Below are 15,979 nucleotides of genomic sequence, written 5' to 3' on the forward strand. Positions count from 1 at the left end.
TTCTATCTTTTTGCAATTCAATTATGTTTTCTTCATCTTTGATTTGCTGTTTCTGCTTCTCCATGTCTGAGTAGTTTCACTGGTCGGTTTAGGGTTTCAGAAGGGTTTCCATGATTAATTGATGCCAGATTTGTTAGATTAGGGATTGATCTTATTGTTTTTCATCTATAGTTGTTCTTAATGCCTAAGCTAGATTGGTCACCTAGATTAAGATCTTAGGTTTAATTCATCGAGGCACCAAAAGTGTTGTTGAGTTGCTGGAAAAGAACATAGGTGAGCAAGGTGATCCTTAGCCAACGACAGTTGAAGTTGAGGCACCTTGTGAACATAATCAAACTTGAACTTATTGCTTGCTAGGATTGTTTAGATTCAAACGACAGTTTAGAGATTTATCAATTCCTTGCATAGAAAACTAACGTTGCGACAGTAGGTTAGTTTTACATTCGAGATTTGAGTTCAAGAACGGTGTCTAATGCTTTCCCAATTTATCATCTGAATTCGTGATCGTAAACCCTAAAGATTCCCTACGCCCAATACCTTCGCTTGATTTACAAACTTTCATTTAATTTCTGTCTTTGATCGGTTACTTGAAAAACAATCTTTCTTATTGCTTTAGCTATACTTGATCTGTATAATTTCATAGTGCATCGCTTGGTCTCTGTGGATTCGACCCTGAAGTGCTACGACGACACCACTAGATTATGGTTGAGTGTACTTTGGGTTATTGATTTAACTCTAGATCATTGGTTCATGATTTTATATGTTTTCTTCATAAAATAAAGTCATGAAAAGTATCACAATAATACAGAGATTGTTTGAAGCATTTTACAAGATTTTAGAAAACTAATCAACAAATATATAAAATATTCTCTAGCAATCCTAAAAATCTTTCACTTATTCACTTTTGATGATTTGTTGAAATCTTTAAAATTCTTTATAAATTAAAATTAAAAGCACTCACTCATTTTAAGTATGTAGAGTGTTTTTATAGAGACACCTACTAAACTTTATTTATTTTTTATTTTTTTGGTTTATATTTTAAAACATCCAAAAAAACTAATGAAAGTGCTCTAAACTCAGTAATGGAGGTGATCTTAGGTCATTCGGACGGAAAAAAATGTTAGAGTTTCTATAAAAAAAATAATACTTTAATTGGGCAATTATATTTTCAGTTTTTTTAATAAAGCTGGCCACTAATAAAAGTCCATGTATAAACAGTAGAAGGAACAATTCTTAAATAAGGATTTTTAGAACCATTTATTTTTTCTTTCCTACCTTTTAATATATATATTTTTTTATTTGTAAATACCGTAGTTAAGAAACTAGCGTTTGGGCATGTTCTTATATTTATGATTCGTCGCTTTATACAAAATCGACAAGTTCATAATCCTATGATTATTAAAATAAAAGAATCTTAAAGAAAATAAAATATATATCGACTGCTGCAAAGTAGATAACTAGATATCTACGGTTTAGTTTATAAACAAAATCTATTTATTCAATCAGAACATCAATTTTGGTGGGATCATACATATTAGTCCATGAAGCTTTTGTTTTGATGCTAAACAAGCTTTTGAATTTAACACTAAAAATAACTCGTACACAAACTTTTGAATTCAAGACACCACCCTCGTTTAATAGAAAAGAATTTGTTTTTTCTTTTTTCTTTTTTTTTTTTCGTTTAAGGGTTTTCGTAAATATATATGGAACAAATTTATCAGCAAAATTATATATATGCTTTGAAACCGAACGTTAGGTTTTCAATTATGAGTTCATATATATATATAGATATATATATATATATTTGTGATAACAAGGCATGTGATAAGGCAAGGCAGACCAATGTTAGTTATTTATCAATCCAATGTACTAGCATACGATATACTCCACCGTTTCAATTTTTTTTCTTTTTTTTTTAACATCTAAGCAATTTTTATTAATATGGATCATAGTATACATAATCATCAATGTGATTACAAATACAATCAATGATTTGTGTAACAAAAAAATTATAAAGCAAATTACTGGTTACACATTCAAAAATCATAAACATTGATCCATCTGTTACTCCACCATTTAAATTTATACCATGAATCAACTAAAACACATAATTTAATATATAAAATATAAGAAAAAAGAAAAAAAAACTAGTTTGACAAAAAAAAACACAAAAAACTATAAAATAAAGTGAAACATAAAGAAGAAATTCCATAACATCTTATAAAATAAAACACATGACAGAAACAAGAAAAAACACTTACTTGGTGATCATTACAAACAGTTTAATCCTGTGATTTTTTACCCAAAAGAAACTTGCTGACAACCATCTCAAAGTTCACAATTGAGGAGCCAACTTTATGTTCTGTCGCTTCCTCTGCCAAGCGCCGCCACTCTACCGCCTTCTCTCTCATCTTCTTTCCCTTTTCTCCATCCATGACCTCTCTAACCACCGCCTCAACCTCATCTCTCTTCACATCTCCACCTGTCTCGATCCCAACCTCCCACTCGTCACAACAAAACTTACAATTCATTTGCTGGTCTGCGAAAAATGGCCAACACACCATAGGAACTCCACATGAAAGACTTTCCAATATCGAGTTCCATCCGCAATGCGTCAAGAACCCTCCAACCGCTGGATGGGAAAGAACTTTCTCCTGAGGACACCAACCCGCTAACAATCTCCGGTTTACAGTCTCAGTTAAAAACTCTGGTGGAACCATCGCCTCCTCTCCGGCTACTAAATCCGGCCGGATCACCCATAAAAACTCTTTCTCACTTCCTGCCAAACCCCAAGCAACCTCCACAAGCTGCTCCGCACTCAAAACCGTTATGCTCCCAAAGTTAATATAAATGACACTGTTTTGAGGCTTAGTATCAAGCCATCCCAAACACTCCATCTCCTCTTTCCATAAACTTGAATTCATCATTCCAGCCTCACTACCTTCCTCAATCTTCCGGTTTGCTAAGAGGTGAAGCGGTCCAACTGCATAAACCGGAGGTAAAATAGATTGCATAGCCTGGATAACGCCATGCTCAAGGTCATCAAATGTGTTCAGAATGATAGCAGAAGCACGTTTGGATCGCTCGGTCTCGCGGCAGGCGAATTTGAGCATAAAATCATCAGGATCTGTGGTACGTACGAAGCTAGGAATATCCTTTAGTTTTAGATTCGTCATAGTCGGTATAAAATCTATAACCATGTCTAAATGCTCCTTCGTTAGGTAACTCTCATCTGCCAAATCAATCACCATTATTTGTTTGTTAACAAAGATTAGTTTCCCGATACTAATTAAGAAAAATAAATTAATCATATTACACAAAATTTAATGTTGGCCACAGCATTCATAGTCTACTTTCAGAGCCAGAAAGAGTTATGAGTATGACCGATCCGAAAGACAGAGTGGCATGGTCCCTGGACAATGATATTATTGGCCTAACAGTTCTCGCGTTGATTTTAAGGGCCAGAAGGAGTTNTTTTTTTTTTTTTTTTTTTTTTTTTCAGTTTCATGTTTGGATATATATTACTCAAATTTATGTATTTACAGTATTTTGTCGACGAGTTTGCTCTCTTTACTCAAAATATATTACTTATGTCTTTGTTGCGTGGTCAAATTTCCATGTTTTTAAAGATCATCAAAAAATTTGGAGCCTCCAACCAAACGAAAAAATCTTTACACAAACGAACAACCTCTCAATAATCAATGTAAGAAAACGTACCTTTTAGCGGAGTTATACCCTTCTCGATGAAGAGATAAAAGTGTAAATAAGTCAAGAACGCACAACCACTGGTTGTCCAAAAAAGAACCTCCGGGACTCCAAGCTCCTCCGCAGCATCAAGCGTAAAGCTCATAACACCGTCGGATACAATACAGCTCACGGGGGGAACATCATCTCTAGCATTGATCCGTTGGAGAAGCTCCTGGAACGGAACGAGACAGTTCTTCATGGTGGACTCGCAAAGGGCTGTTATGTCCTGCGTGGTGTCCATGTCGGTCTCCGGTAGACCGTCAGGAATGGACTCAAACCGAAACGAATGAAGCCCGTCTAGGGAAATAGACCCATGAGAACGGAGGAAACGGTTGTGGTTGTAGACGGTGTTGACGAAGGTGACGTGGAAGCCTCTAGCGTGGAGGAGTTTAGCCACTTTCATCATAGGGTTGATGTGGCCTTGAGACGGATAGGGAACGCAAACTACGTGTGGTTTTTGTGCGTTAAGAGCGACATGAGACCCCATTTTCATCTCTCTTCCGGGAAGACAATTGTGAGTCTCTTCTTTTTTGTAATAAACAAATGTGAGTTTTGGTTTGTCTTTAACATACCCCATTTTATAGGGAACATATGAAGAAAAGAGATGTCAGACTAATAATTTCTTGCCCACAAATTACGTCACGTATGAATAGTATCCAAACCTGCCATGAGCCCCTTTCGAGGCTGGTATAAGTATTTGTCGATTTATGTGTATTCGTAATAATCGTATTAAAGACAATGTTCATCTACAAGCTGAGCGTAAGCCAACCTGTTACGAATGGACCTAAACCTAATTATATAGGGATTAGTGCAACAAAATAGGTTTCCGTGGCACCAGATGAGGTTCCAAGTTTGCCTTCCAAGGCACATGTGCCTATCTTTTTAGCTTGCGAGGTTGTGCCGAATCATTAATTTGAATTTACTATACTCTCTGCTTAATTTACTGTTTTCAACGTTTCGCCTTAACTGAATTTACTACTCTCTCCATATTATATTGGTCCATAGTTAATAAGGAGGTAATTATGTCAAATAAAGCAATAAGTTCACGATTGACGAGAGAGTGGACTGCTTGCCTTCGTTTTCAATTAGACTAGATTTTACTGCGGAAATATGTATTTTTGTATATTTTATATAACTTACTAAAAAAATATTATGTTGGATCAAATACATGTTTTAAACCTTTTTACAATAATATTGAGATATTTGTAATTTTATTTTCTTTATCTATTTAAAAATTATTATTTTCATTTGAAATTTAATTAATCAAAATTATTTTATTTTGGAATTTAATCAATCAAAATTAGTTATTGTGAAAGTAAACATCTGTTAATATTATAATACTTTGTAGTTAGTAAAAAATTATTAAAATTTTATTCACCAATTTGAAATTAGCTAGTTTTGTCTGTGAGTATGATGGAGCAGGTTAGTGTTGGTTTTTAACTTCTTTCATATAAAATTAAGTTTTAAAATATTTTGATTGTGTTTTTAGACCAACCCGCAAAAATATATAAATGTACTAATATTAACCTAATTCTCATCACATACTTATGATTATTTTTAGTCTACGTTTGGACCCGTTGATAAAAAAAAAGAGCTATTAAAAAAAAGAGTTAGTTTTGTATATGAGTATGATGGAGCGGGTTAGTGTTAGTTTTTAACTCCTATCATATAAAATTAAGTTTTAAAATATTTTGTTTGTGTTATTAAACCAACCCGCAAAAATATATAAGTGTACTGATATTAACCTAATTCCCATCACTTTCTTATGATTATTTTTAGTTTAGGTTTGGACCCGTGGATAAATAAAATTTTCCATAAATTATTGTTGTTTTTTTAGTATTGCAAAAAAGTGTTTACAATCATCAGTTTTTCAACTTATTTATTTATTATTATTCTTTATTATTAAATCGACAAGTTTTAATCCATAGCTAATCTCTAATACGCGGAGTAACGCGATTTAATGAAGTCGAACTTTGATGAAATCGGTCACAAAGGTAGTACTGTAACCACTTAACTAAAACCATTTTTTAATATTTTATTTTTTATTTTCAAAAATATAAAATAATATTTGTAAAATCAAAAATAATATATTTAATCTATCGTTATCACTATCAAATTTATGAAGTAATAATAAATAGTATATCAAAATGAAGCATTTATAATGAAAATTTTATATATTAAAAGTTTCGAAAATCTAATATAAGTGATTATAAAACAGTGAGAAAGTATGTATAAGGATTATATTACTTATTATTCTAAAGTGTTCATAAGATTAATCTGTATTTTCTGTATATAAAGGGTAAAAGTGCAAATTAGTAAGTATGAGAATATTTTGCAGAAAATATTTAATCATCTTTCCATTTACAAAAAAAAAAATTCATAACAGAATAAAACTATAAAAGATAAAATCTCACGCCTAAATACGTTGTGTGACAAATAAGTAAATAGAGATGTAAGTTTCTTGACAAACTCAATTTGGATACAAATTGTAGCCAAGTTGATGGTTACAATTGGATACAATTTCTAACCAAGTTGGAATAGCTCTTGGTTGACTTCAACATTTGGATACAATTTCTAACCAAGTTGGAATAGCTCTTGGTTGGTATCAGATCTCACACAACATAAATTCTACGAGAGGTGCACCATTTTAATGATTCTAAGGAGATATAAATATTTGGCTTATCAATAGGTTAAATGGTTAAAAATCGATGATAAAAAGAATCAAATGGTAAAGTCTTAGCATTAATTGATTAATTTCATAAAAATATTCAGAATCAAATATTAAAATTAATAGCTAATATAAATGGCCTTTTGTTTGGGTGCAAATACATTAATGTCTAAATGAGTCGACACAAAGAAGAAGAGGATGCACTCATACAAAGGAGGGCTTCTAGATTTCCACTACAAATTCCAAAAAACAACATTGTTATTCTGTCATATTACATTTGTCAACTCCCTAACTTGGCCATGAAGACTTGCGGTCTCATCATCATACAGGTAAGAGTGCAATGTAGAACTGTTGAGCGTCTCTCTGCAACCAAAACACAGGCAGCATAATCGAAGGTTCGGAAAGACTTATAGCTGTTCCAATGTTCTGATCAATTACTTGTGACAACGGTTCTTTTCCCTCCTTTTGGTTCATGGAGTTGTTCCCGTTTCCGCTTAGGGTCTCCTCTTGGAGCTTCATCCATGATTGGGCAGTAAAGATCAGATAGAAGATGTGTTGGCAATGGTGTGTGCCGAACAGTTTCTGCACCTTGTCTTACAGCACCAATCACCATGTACAGTACTTCTAAGGATACCCGAACATATCCATCACCACCAACCTTATCCACCTTACTCAACTTGCACAATGCCACTTGTATTACATCCAATTTACGTTTACTTCTTCTTCTTTTTTTGGTAAAAATTAAATTTACATCTTTATTCTTGGAGCTGATCTTTTACTTAGTTGACAAAAAAAAAATTAAAAAAAAAAATCTTAGTCCTTTTTGTCCCATTTTTTTTGTCCAATACTACGGTTTGGTGTTTGTCCACAAAAGCTTTGGCCCCAAATTTGCTTTACATTTGTGGATCGAGTCATATCGATTCCTCCATCCATACCCTTTTAGACTCAAAGGGAACAATCAAAACAAAACTTAAATTAATATTTGCAGATGTAACGATTTTCAAAGTTTGACTTTTTTTTTAATACTTTATGTTTTGGACTAACGTTTTTTCGATAAAATAACCCATATAGTGTTTAATGAAAAATATAAATATCAAAGAATTTAATGCGGAATTGCTTTTAAACCGGCCTATTTTTAGATCGTTGGTTTGCGGTTAGTACGATTTTAAAAACACCATTACAATTAAACCGCTCTACCACTTCACTGCAGAGTAGACACATATATAGTTTTGTGATTTTATAACAAAGTACGAAAGTAGACGGTTCAACTGCGCTGCATCGTGGGTGTTTTTTGAATGTGCCGCACGCAATCATAAGAGGAAGCGTCAGAAGGGTTGTCATCTGAACTAGGAAGAATGACTACTAGGCCCAACGGAGTTTCTTAGCCCATTTCAATATTCCTTAAAGTTTTAAACGCTGAAAATGAGTTTTCATGTCTCGCGTGGAGTTATTCTGCGAGCGAAATTAAGTGTGTGTTTTTATCTCTTAGAAAAAGGTACTTGTGACAAAAGTTGGTTATTAGTGGGAGATTATGTCTTTGGATAGGTGCTCTTTAACATATTTCTAGATTGTTTGTCTCTGATTTTTTCCATACTAAATAAACAACGCAAGAAAATCAGTACGTGAACGACAATGCATGCATAAAAACAAGAAGAAATCAATCTGACTAACATATTTGAAATTCAAAAGGAGGGTTATAATAAGAGTAGAAACAAACAAGCTTTCGTGAATGTTTGGTCCTACAGGTATATATACTAAATTGTACATTTGACAATTTTATAGTGAAGTACAATTTATAAAATGTATGATCACTTTTATAAAGGTCGAAAGGATAGAAAGAAAAAAAAATGACTAAAAAACGAATAACGACTCGTATATATTTGTCATAAGCACATGACCACCAAAGTCAACACACCTAACAATTTCTCTCTCTCTCTCTCTCTCTCTCTCTCCGCCCTTTCCACGAACATATCGAAGAACAAGACTCCGTGTCCGTGGGGTCGACATTACCTGACCATCATCACCTCTAGGCTCCACCTTGCGATCTATACTGGAATACAAAAGAATATGCTCTTCATTTCATTCCATTGTTTAGTCTGCGTAAACACATGATTCTGTTCTCACCCCAAAACCCCAACAAACACGTCCTAATTCGATACCTTATAACAAATATCATGAACATATGTTTTTATACAGAAAATTTTCAGTTTTATTTTACAAATATGAAGCTAATCATTAGTAAAACATATGAATGCATTAGAACACGATTTGGGTGCTACTGAAACAACTTATAAAATCAATACTACTAATAAAACTAACCAAAAAAAGTTTGGTAAAACATAATATATATGTCCTAATCAAGAAAACTTGAAACGATAAACAAATACAAATAACAATAAATAAGATTATGTCAAAAGTGGGAGTTGGCGAAATAGAATGGTGGGCTTCCGCCATTTACGACGGGTGTTAGGTGAGATGAGCTTCACTCAGCCCTCATTGCATCTCTATTTTTAACGTCTCTTCCTTCAGTATATCCCCCATATTATTTTTTTACTGCTTCAAATATGTACAAACACACATGTTTTTTTTTAAATATAACAAAACATTCGACCAACTTTTATAACAAAACTCAATCTTGACCATGACCATCATACTAATAAGTACAAGACGACGACCAACACCTTGTTTATATTCATAAAAACTCTACTCGATCGGTTAAAGAAAATATGTTTGAAATTTATTAGATCAATATAACAAAGATATTCGATTTAATTTTACGAAACGATCGAAACAATTGTTTGTTTTCAAATTTTTTTTTTTAATGTATTTAATCCGCTTTCATGATTTGATCAACAATTATATTTGGAAATTTCAAGTTTAGTATAATTGCTTTTCAACAAAGAAAAGTCTTTTTTTTTTTTACTTCTTTTTTGTATCCAGTGTTTAATAGAGTCGTTTAAATTACCTAACCGTAATTTCCAATTTTTCAGTCATCTTCTAAAAAAAATTAATAAGTAACATTTTTGTGGAACTAATAAATAATTCGTTTAAAGATTTTATAATACAAATGAGTTTAACAAGCTTTAAAAAATATGCATATGTAAGTAAACCTACGACGGATTTTTGATTAAAAAAAATGATTAAAAATTTCTCACCGAACATTAGCGGCAAACACATGCCAATTCAAAAGGAAAGCTAAACCAAATACGTTTCCGGTTACGGAGACGTTAGCGGGTTATTGGCCACGCGAAATTGACCTATTTACCCTTCTAACAATCCCAAAAAATACGAATTACCAAAACTATCCTCACAAGTAACATACCTACCACAACTACACATTAGGCTTCTTCTCTCATTCACCAAACACCACCACCACCAAAAAGACCATCTCCAAGCTTCCTTGGTCTATAAAACCCTTAAATTCTCATCTTAACTCTTCTCAGGTTTCGTGTAACATCTCTCACACACACCACATTTGTCGAAATCTCAACACCAAACCCAATTATAAAAAATAAAATAAAAAACATTTTTTTAATCAAAGTATACGAAAATGGCGCTTATGAACGGAAGCATGAATCTAACATCGGTCAAACCATCGATGATCAACCACCATTCCTCCGTCGTCCCAAGACCCACATCCTTCCGGATCTCCGCCGTACAAACCGACCCAAAAACGTCATCGGCGGCGACTCCGACTCCGGCAGCGTTGACGAAGACCGTTGGTGTTAATGTGGGTAAAGGTAAATGGGCACCAGAGAGCTGGAGGACGAAGACGGCTTTACAACAACCGGAGTATCCAGATTTGGCTGAGCTCGAAGCCGTGCTTCAGACTATCGAAGCTTTTCCTCCGATCGTCTTCGCCGGAGAAGCTAGATTGCTCGAGGAGCGTTTAGGACAAGCTGCCATGGGTGAAGCGTTTCTGTTACAAGGAGGAGATTGTGCTGAGAGTTTCAAAGAGTTCAATGCCAATAACATTCGTGACACTTTCAGGATCCTTCTTCAGATGGGTGCTGTCTTGATGTTTGGAGGCCAAGTCCCTGTTGTTAAGGTTTATANCTCACACACACCACATTTGTCGAAATCTCAACACCAAACCCAATTATAAAAAATAAAATAAAAAACATTTTTTTAATCAAAGTATACGAAAATGGCGCTTATGAACGGAAGCATGAATCTAACATCGGTCAAACCATCGATGATCAACCACCATTCCTCCGTCGTCCCAAGACCCACATCCTTCCGGATCTCCGCCGTACAAACCGACCCAAAAACGTCATCGGCGGCGACTCCGACTCCGGCAGCGTTGACGAAGACCGTTGGTGTTAATGTGGGTAAAGGGAAATGGGCACCAGAGAGCTGGAGGACGAAGACGGCTTTACAACAACCGGAGTATCCAGATTTGGCTGAGCTCGAAGCCGTGCTTCAGACGATCGAAGCTTTTCCTCCGATCGTCTTCGCCGGAGAAGCTAGATTGCTTGAGGAGCGTTTAGGACAAGCTGCCATGGGTGAAGCGTTTCTGTTACAAGGAGGAGATTGTGCTGAGAGTTTCAAAGAGTTCAATGCCAATAACATTCGTGACACTTTCAGGATCCTTCTTCAGATGGGTGCTGTCTTGATGTTTGGAGGCCAAGTCCCTGTTGTTAAGGTTTATATATATAAAGATTGAAACTTTATGATTTGATTAAGATAAAGTTTGGATCTTTTTATTGAGATTTGAGTAATTTTGTTAGGTTGGGAGAATGGCGGGTCAATTTGCGAAGCCGAGATCGGATTCGTTTGAGGTGAAAGATGGAGTGAAGTTGCCGAGTTACAGAGGAGATAACATTAATGGAGATGCGTTTGATTCGAAATCGAGGATCCCTGATCCACAGAGGATGATTAGAGCTTATTGTCAATCTGCTGCTACTTTGAATCTTTTGAGAGCTTTTGCTACTGGTGGTTACGCTGCTATGCAGAGAGTTACTCAATGGAATCTTGATTTCACTGAACGTAGTGAGCAAGGAGACAGGTAACAAAAAACAATAAAGCTTTTGTTTTTTTATGGATCTCTTAACTCTGCCATAAAGTTAGATGCTTGAGATAGTATTTGTCTAGTGGATACGATTGTTTGGTTGTTGTGAGTAAGAATCAGTCAGGCCTAGATTAGGATATATACATAGTACTGACTACATCCTTATTATTGCTTCTGTTGGTTTATATCTGATTCAAAGCTCCCTTTTTGAATACCTAACTTTATTTAGCTATTTGGTATGCAACTAGTTAGGTCTACTTTATGGAGTTGGATGCAAAAAAAAAGTTTCAAGAAGTTTTTCCCTTTTAAGTAGCTGAGAAGCCTAATCATTGTTTCAGCCTTATTGAGTAAATGTAGGGATATTTCGCTATTTTTGTGTCTACATTTTGGGCATGTTTGTTGATGATATCTGTTATTTTTGGGTTGGCAGGTACCGTGAACTAGCTAACCGTGTTGATGAAGCGCTCGGTTTCATGCACGCTGCTGGACTAACGCTCGATCATCCCATTATGCAAACAACTGACTTCTGGACTTCCCATGAGTGTTTGCTCTTGCCTTATGAACAATCACTAACAAGGCTTGACTCCACCTCTGGTCTCTACTATGATTGTTCTGCTCATATGATTTGGGTTGGTGAACGAACCAGACAGCTCGATGGTGCCCATGTCGAGTTCTTAAGAGGTGTTGCTAATCCTCTTGGAATCAAGGTTTGTTTTTTAAACTCTTCTCCTCTCATCAGGTTTTAGTTTTACCCTAGTGAGACTGATTGAGATCTTTGTGATGGTGTGTAGGTGAGTGATAAGATGGATCCAAAGGAGCTAGTGAAGCTTATTGAGATCTTGAATGCTGACAATAAGCCTGGAAGGATTACTATAATCACAAGAATGGGAGCAGAGAATATGAGAGTGAAGCTTCCTCATTTAATCAGAGCTGTGCGACGCGCTGGACAGATTGTGACTTGGGTCAGTGATCCAATGCACGGAAACACCATTAAGGCTCCGTGTGGGCTCAAGACTCGTCCTTTTGACGCCATCTTGGTACGTTTTATAAAACACTCCCTATTGGTTACAACTTGTTATACTGTTTAGGTTCTTTTCATCATTGCAAGTGGTAGAAATAGAAATAATTTTGTTTTTTTTTCCAAAGTATTTTAGTATATGATGATTATGGTAGTAGGTGAGATAGCGAAAGGTGACAAAAAATCAGACTTTGGTTGGGCCAATGTTGACACAACTGCTTTTTTAAAGTTAGGTGGTGGTCCTAAGAAGTTTAAAAAAATGAAACTACTAAAATATAGCTCATAATTGTTTGATTTCGATAATTTGTTTCTCTAATTAGTAGAATACTACCAAAGCAAATGAGTTATTCTTGTACATTTGATAATATATAGGCTGAAGTGAGGGCGTTCTTCGACGTGCACGAGCAAGAAGGGAGCCACCCGGGAGGAGTTCACTTAGAGATGACTGGTCAGAACGTGACCGAGTGCATCGGTGGTTCACGCACAGTCACCTTCGACGACTTGGGCTCACGTTACCACACTCACTGTGACCCCCGTCTTAATGCTTCACAGTCTCTCGAGCTCTCCTTCATCATCGCCGAACGTCTTAGAAAGAGACGCATCAAGTCTCAACAGGCCTTTTCCGTCTAATCAAATAAACATGTGGTTATAAATAATATCTATCTATCTACATATAAATGTGTGTGTGTGAGAACTCAATACGATCTCATTTTATCTTTTGATTCAAATCTTGGGTCAATAGAACGCTTAAGGTTTTGTTTTTAATGTTGTTAGTGAGTACTACTTCCATTTTGGATTTAATAAAATCATGGACAGTTGGATTTTTACTAATGTTGTAAACAGTTTTGTGTATCTAAATGTTTGGGTTTTAATCCTAACCACTTTAAACCACATAAAACAAAACTGAAACAAGTTGTGTGTTTGCAATTTACCAAGTAGAGAGATGCACGTCAAAAGTCAAGATATGATCTGGATTCTGGAACAATCAGGGATTCATTTGGAGACAAAGTGGAGGCCAAGTCTCTTAAAGTCCAACCATAGAAAATTATTTTATTTGGAACCCTCCCGAATGCTTGTGATAAGAGATCTGCTGGGGCCTAGAATATGGTAGCTTGCAAGAATATTCAAAGCACGACATACTATATAAGAATTAAGAAGCAAAGATTACAAAGAAGTTGTCACATAGAAACAACAAATATCACAAGAGAAACCACCAGACACAAAAGCAGCAGAAGTTAATAAAAACGAAAAACACCAACGATGAAAGGAAAAAGAAACACTAGTTAATGTTTGGGAGCAGCCCAGTCGTGGGCGAAGGCAGAAAGGTTGGAGACGACATGAAGGTCGAGAAAGTTATATTGGTCGGTGAATAGGGCCAATCCAGGGGAATGCTCTCCGTTGGAAGATCGTTCAAAGGATCGTTGAGCCAGTCTAGATTTATTAACGGTGAAGTCGCTGGAACCAATGGTTGAACGTTCTCCAGTTGTTGATCGTTCGTAGAATTGGGCAAGTCTAGACTCCCGAACAATGAAGTTGCCGAAACTGGTGGTGGAACGTTCTGAAGCTGTAGATCATTGGAAAAATTGGGCCACTCTTGACTCCATAACGGGGAAGTCACCGGAACTGGTTGTGGAACGTTCTGAAGCTGTAGATCATTGGAAAAATTGGGCCACTCTTGACTCCATAACGGGGAAGTCACCGGAGCTGGTTGTGGAACGTTCTGAAGCTGTAGATCATTGGAAAAATTGGGCCACTCTTGACTCCATAACGGGGAAGTCACCGGAGCTGGTTGTGGAACGTTCTGAAGCTGTAGATCATTGGAAAAATTGGGCCACTCTTGACTCCATAACGGGGAAGTCACCGGAGCTGGTTGTGGAACGTTCTGAAGCTGTAGATCATTGGAAAAATTGGGCCACTCTTGACTCCATAACGGGGAAGTCACCGGAGCTGGTTGTGGAACGTTCTGAAGCTGTAGATCATTGGAAAAATTGGGCCACTCTTGACTCCATAACGGGGAAGTCACCGGAGCTGGTTGTGGAACGTTCTCAAGCTGTAGATCATTGGAAAAATTGGGCCACTCTTGACTCCATAACGGGGAAGTCACCGGAGCTGGTTGTGGAACGTTCTCCTCTCGTATATCACTGAGAGGATTGGGAAGGTCTACACTCCGCGACGGTAAAGTCTCTGAAACTGGTTGAATTGGAGGCGACAAGGCCGAAGAGAGTAGAGTACCGTTCGGAGCACTTGGCACGTTTAATGATCCGGACGGTGCACTCGTCGGAACCGGTGGTAATGGATTGTTCTCGCATTGATTGATAGAAGACCTATACCATTTTAAAGACCTATACCATTCTAAAGATCCGACCGTTGCACTCGTCGGAATTGGTGGTGGTGGAATGTTCTCTGATCCTTGATCGTTCCGAGAATCTGGCGAGACAGGAACTGGTGGTGGTGGTGGAATGCTCTCACGTTGTTGGTACACATCACCATTTGCGACCAAAGAAGCCAACGGAGACCACAATCCAGAGAACTGTTCCTGGTTCGTATCGTCTTCCATCAGATTATTCTCAAAGTTCTTCAAGGTAGCAGCCATCGTAGCTTCCCTCGGTTCTTTCTCTCGAGGAAGCGGTGGCTGAAACAATGATTGGGACAGTAGAGACGGGCGAGACGTTCGAGACCAGGGTGGAGCGTTACGTGATGCAACAGTTGAGGTGATCACGTCAGTGGTCCTAGTCGGACCCGCAAGGAATGGATTATGTATAGTAGTCGTATGAATGACACTTGGGCGGCGATTGTCAACAGAAAGTGGTCGAGGACGGAACATATCGAGATAACGTCTCGGAGGACAGCCGGTGAGGCGAAGAACCGTCTGCATAAAATAGCTTTTATCGATATTCATGATCTGCGCCCCAACATTCTGAGGTACCCGTCTTGTAAAATTATAAAACTCACGGCGACGGATACGTCTCTGATTTGAACTCTCAGGGATAGGTTTCCGTTTTGAACGTTCACAGGTAGGTTTTGGATTTGAAGGTTCAGGGGTAAGTTTCCGTTTTGAACGTTCACGGGTAGGTTTCCGTTTTGAACGCTCAGGGGAAACAATGTTAGCTTGGTTCTGGTCAAGATCCATTGGAAAACTTGGAAGTAAATTGGTAATTATGGCTTCTTTTTTGACTTTCTCTTATTTTTCGTAATTTGCTTGTGTCTCCACTCACAAATTTACTAGGTATATATAATATATGTTCTTCATAAATATCTAGGTATTCATTAATTAGATTTCCATAAAAAAAATATGGTTTGTAAAAATGTAATAAGTGGTCTAGATAGCTAGTCAATGATCATTTGTACTTTATATATTTTAGGTAATCTTTTAAATTTGATCATTTTTATTTCATATATTTTAGGTAATCTTTTAAATTTGATAATTTTTATTTTATATATTTTAGGTAATCTTTTAAATTTGAATTAAGAGTCGGATCCCCGCAAAATTAAGCGCGAAGACTTGAATTATTTGTATATAATTGCATTATTTTTA

The 15,979-nt window shown here is 36.4% G+C and overlaps 3 protein-coding genes across 4 annotated transcripts; 1 reads left to right on the plus strand and 2 right to left on the minus strand.

Moving 5' to 3' along the window:
- LOC104776360 (UDP-glycosyltransferase 85A1-like) lies at nucleotides 2,063–4,339 on the minus strand. Its single transcript, XM_010500406.2, has 2 exons — nucleotides 3,718–4,339; nucleotides 2,063–3,232 (listed from the first exon to the last, which is right to left on the minus strand). Exons 1-2 carry the CDS (start codon nucleotides 4,322–4,324, stop codon nucleotides 2,283–2,285), a joined length of 1,557 nt encoding a protein of 518 aa, XP_010498708.1. The 5' UTR covers nucleotides 4,325–4,339; the 3' UTR covers nucleotides 2,063–2,282.
- LOC104776361 (phospho-2-dehydro-3-deoxyheptonate aldolase 1, chloroplastic-like) lies at nucleotides 9,776–13,271 on the plus strand. 2 transcript variants are annotated; one of them, XM_010500408.2, is made up of 5 exons: nucleotides 9,776–10,463; nucleotides 11,146–11,423; nucleotides 11,857–12,133; nucleotides 12,218–12,463; nucleotides 12,817–13,271. In XM_010500408.2, exons 1-5 carry the CDS (start codon nucleotides 9,966–9,968, stop codon nucleotides 13,072–13,074), a joined length of 1,557 nt encoding a protein of 518 aa, XP_010498710.1. In that variant the 5' UTR covers nucleotides 9,776–9,965; the 3' UTR covers nucleotides 13,075–13,271. The 2 variants fall into 2 exon arrangements, with proteins under 2 accessions (XP_010498710.1, XP_010498709.1); XM_010500407.1 differs by lacking the exon at nucleotides 9,776–10,463 and adding an exon at nucleotides 10,478–11,060.
- Nucleotides 13,724–15,574, minus strand: LOC109130416 (flocculation protein FLO11-like). Its single transcript, XM_019239892.1, has one exon. It carries the CDS (start codon nucleotides 15,572–15,574, stop codon nucleotides 13,724–13,726), a length of 1,851 nt encoding a protein of 616 aa, XP_019095437.1.

The sequence above is a fragment of the Camelina sativa genome, chromosome 3 (genome assembly GCF_000633955.1).
Source record: "Camelina sativa cultivar DH55 chromosome 3, Cs, whole genome shotgun sequence".
Taxonomy (NCBI): domain Eukaryota; kingdom Viridiplantae; phylum Streptophyta; class Magnoliopsida; order Brassicales; family Brassicaceae; genus Camelina; species Camelina sativa.